The sequence below is a fragment of the Micropterus salmoides genome, unplaced genomic scaffold (assembly GCF_014851395.1).
Source record: "Micropterus salmoides isolate LMB-PRFRI ecotype aquatic unplaced genomic scaffold, ASM1485139v1 Ms_hic_scaffold_3957, whole genome shotgun sequence".
NCBI lineage: Eukaryota > Metazoa > Chordata > Actinopteri > Centrarchiformes > Centrarchidae > Micropterus > Micropterus salmoides.
Genome location: NW_024043325.1, coordinates 13873 through 17790, shown reverse-complemented (window position 1 = coordinate 17790; position 3918 = coordinate 13873). Strand labels below are relative to the sequence as shown.

The 3918-nt window shown below is 43.7% G+C and overlaps 1 protein-coding gene across 1 annotated transcript; it reads left to right on the top strand.

Annotated features, from left to right (window-relative positions):
- Positions 1 to 615: 615 nt before the first annotated feature.
- Positions 616 to 3483, top strand: LOC119885218 (DNA-binding protein SATB2-like; the record flags this gene model as incomplete). Its single annotated transcript, XM_038695366.1, is given in 2 exon segments — positions 616 to 801; positions 905 to 3483. Coding segments are annotated over 2 exon segments (675 nt in total), but the record flags the coding sequence as incomplete, so codon positions are not given.
- Positions 3484 to 3918: the final 435 nt, after the last annotated feature.

Here is a 3918-nt window from a genome sequence, read left to right as displayed (position 1 = left end):
GTACTAATCCAAAATGATAATTACTTTGTCCTCTCTCACAGTGTAGAGGGAGCCTCTACACTCTGACCCTCTGAGGTTTTGAATGGGCTAGTTAAATAGTGATGGGGTGTAATAACTTTGTCAATAAGAGACTTCTGGCAGACAGGTGGTTGGCGTTTTACTAGAGCTAATCTTACACACATTAGGTCAAAGGTATACTGGACACAAACCAGTTTAAAAGCCCGCCTTCGAGCTGGTTAATAGACCGTGACACCCTGTGAGCTGTGAAACACTTGTTCTCACCCTCTGTTCACCCTGCAGCCCTGGCTACTGTGAGCTGGAGGGGGGGACAGGTTACTGGTTGTTTTATAAGATGTGTTGCGTCATACATGGTTACTGTTGGTTTTAATATTTAGAACATAATATTTAATTTCTGATTAATTTAAAGAAGTACACAAATGCATGGTGAAATTATACAGGATTCAGATCAAATAGAATACATAAATGCTGACGTACTTGTTGGGAAATAAATTAGGTAATATGGTTGTAATTTCAGTATGTTGCTTTAAATGTAGCAGCAGTCTAGATCAGGGGTCACTGTGCCCCATTAATCAGCTCTTTTGTCTTTCTCGCCAGGCACTCCACAGGCCACCTCCACCGCCAATGAAGGAGCACCGCCTGTCTCCAATGCGCGAGGAGCAGTCATCTGCCCCGGTGAACGAGGAGGGGTCACAGAATGTGGGAGCAGGAGCTGCAGGCGGATGTCCACCTGGCACTGTTGGCAATACTGGGAGCAACAAGAAGCCACGATCACGCACTAAGGTACAGTATTTTATTATACTTTCTCCTTTAGGACCATCATTTTGGCATATGGGTCAGCTGCTTTTAATTCATTTTCTCTATGTATCCTCCCTGTGCATTCTAGATTTCCCTGGAGGCCTTGGGTATCCTGCAAAGCTTCATCCAGGATGTTGGCCTGTACCCAGACCAGGAGGCCATCCACACCTTGTCAGCACAACTTGACTTGCCCAAACACACCATCATCAAGTTCTTCCAGAACCAGCGCTACCACGTAAAACATCACGGCCGCCTCAAAGAGCTGGGTGAGGGGGCCGCTGCCAGCGGAGGTGTGGATGTCAGCGAATACAGAGAAGAGGAGCTGCTTTCGGGGTCAGAGGACCCAGAGTCTAGTGAGGACGGAGCTGAGGACATCTACCAGTCTACAGAGGGGAATGGAGGGAGTACAGGGGGGCTGAACCAGCTTCCAGCCTCCTCCAGCTCCAACTCCAGCCAGTCAGGGACCAACGCTGCTCAGGAGGAAGGCAAGGACAAGGGGCATGGCCGGCCTGGTGGCTCTTTGGCCCCCGGGAGCTCCTCATCCAGTCCTAGAGAGCAGGCTGACTACCAGAGGTAGAGACTCACAAACAGAGACGAGGAGGAGGACCGAGAAAATGAGAGAGGGAGAGAAAACAAGATAAAGAAATGGTCTATGATAATGAAGCGAGGAACTGTTCATGAATTGATGGAGGGCGGCTGCAAAGAAACTGGGATGAAATACTGTACATCACTGAAACGACCAGACAGATTCTTTATAGTGACAGTCTAAGACAGACATCGAGTTGTGGAGTGATATTACCTCAGCAAAAGAGAGCAGGTTCACAGAGTGCTGTGACACAGCAGTGGTTGTGTAACTGTGAAAGAAAGTTTTTTTTTCCCAAAAACATTTAAATAATTCACTCGCTATCTTTCATTAACTGGTAAAGCTATTGCTGCTCATGCCTCCAACCGACAGACAGACACAAACACAAAACTAAATCTCCACTTGTCAACAGCCGAAATCATCACAGAACTTTCTCCTAATCAAGACACTCGGCAGAAAAGACACGCGGATTGGGCCAGACATTTCTCTCATTCTTTATCTCTACATGCTGGGCTGAATTTGCCCCGCTGAGTGACGTTTATAGACTGGATCCCGGGGCCTTCCGAGACCTCTACAATCCTATATATCCTCAGGACACACATTGATGTTGCTAATGCTGTTGCCTGCCCGAGAGCGTGGATAGTTGGCATTCGCTCTTCTTCTACTCTGCTTCAATTCACTGTGGAAAAAGGAAATTACCACCCCGCATCCTGCCCTCGCCTCACCATCACACTCCACAATCACTACCAGTCCTATCGAGCACTTAACTGTTCACAAAGACACTGACATTTTGTGGATGTGATGTACTCTTGCCACCCTCCCTCCGTCCCTCCCTCCTCCGTCTCTCCTTCCAAGGCTCACAAACACTGTGAGGTTTAAAAATGACAGTGGACAGTTTGGCAGGAGGACAGTAGACAACATCAAGAGGATGTGGCGTGGAGGGACACTCTGTACCCACGACTCTGAACCCTTCCTGGCACCACCCATGTATGTGTGGCGAGAAAAATGTCAAAAAAGGAAGGACAGAGCGGAGATTCAGCAACCAAACAATCAGTCACTTTATGTGCGGTAGTCCACCCCTTCCACTCTTCCTCTCCTCTCTCCATCTCACTCTCTCCCCCTTTAAATCTCTCTAATTGGTGCCCACAGTCTTGTGTTTCACCACACCTACCCGCACTTAAACTTCACCGACCCTATTTATTGCTATCTTTATCCATGATTATTATTATTATCATTATTGTTATTATTGTTGTTATTATGGTTAGAATTGCTGTCATTGCGTGTTATTTTTAGTTTTTATTTCCATGGTTTTAAATATTGGTTTGTCAGAACTGGGCGGTTGTTTGGGTAACAAGAGACATTAAGAGTGCTCTGCCCTAAAATAAGAGGAAGAAAAGGAGTAGAGAGTGAAAGAAAATAAAAAGAAGCAGTTACTGAGTGTTGTTGGGTTAAAAAAAAAGAAAGTCCTGTCCTGAAAGTCATATTTTTTATTGTCATGTTTCTCAAAAATAGTAGATGAGACTTGTTGAAAATTAGCGAAACTGTGCTATTTTGCTGCAGTTGATGACAATCTACTTTTTTGAGCCATTAAATAAAGGTGGCAGGTTTGACTCAGTTCTTCACTTTTGATGCCTGTAAATACCAAACATTGGATAATTTGTTATTGATATGCTTTTATTTTTTATTTTGATGAGTGACTTTATTGTGTTTGAGCCAGTTTGGAGTACCAGTTTGTTTTTTTTTCTCCTTTGGACAGCTCAGTGAAATCAATTAATTTCAGTGTGTGCCAGGCAAATTTCCATTACAAGAGTATTTAAAAATAATTCTGACTGTTTTGTTTGATGTCTGGTGCAGTTGTGTATACGGTATGTTTCAAAACAATATCTGAGAATGGATAGCGTCTTGTTTGACTATCCTGATCGGCTGCTACACCCAAACAGATGACCTGCCTTTTAGTTTTTACGTCGACTCCGATCACTCCATATGTTAATATTGTGCTTTCCTGTATGACAGGAATCAGGGTAAGATTTAAATGGCCGTTCCATTGAAATCATCCAGTGAATAAAAATTTGTGAATTCAAAAATTGTCTGTTTTTATTTCAATAGCATACACTTTTTATGGCTCATACAGAAAGACATATATTGTGCCCTATCAGTTAAAAGTCAATGGAAAGTCACAGGTGCTGGGGTTTCTAATAAGAGTGCAGGGAGTGATAGCAATTCACACAGGAATTCAGCCAGTGCTCTCAGAGTGTCCCTCTCTCTGTCGCTCTCTCGTGTCCCACAAGATTAGACCAACTAGAAGTTGCAAAGTCCCACTTCACCCAGCCGACATCAAAAACAATGAGCCCGTCCCGAGAATAAATCCCACTGTTGTTAAAATTTCTTCAACAGTAATATATAAAAGTAGAAAATTGCCTTAATGAGCAGTGGAATTATACAGACTTCAGATAGATGTCATTGGTTGCACATAGCTGGTGTATTTTGAGCAAAGACTTTTTGAGGCTGGTGAAATTCTA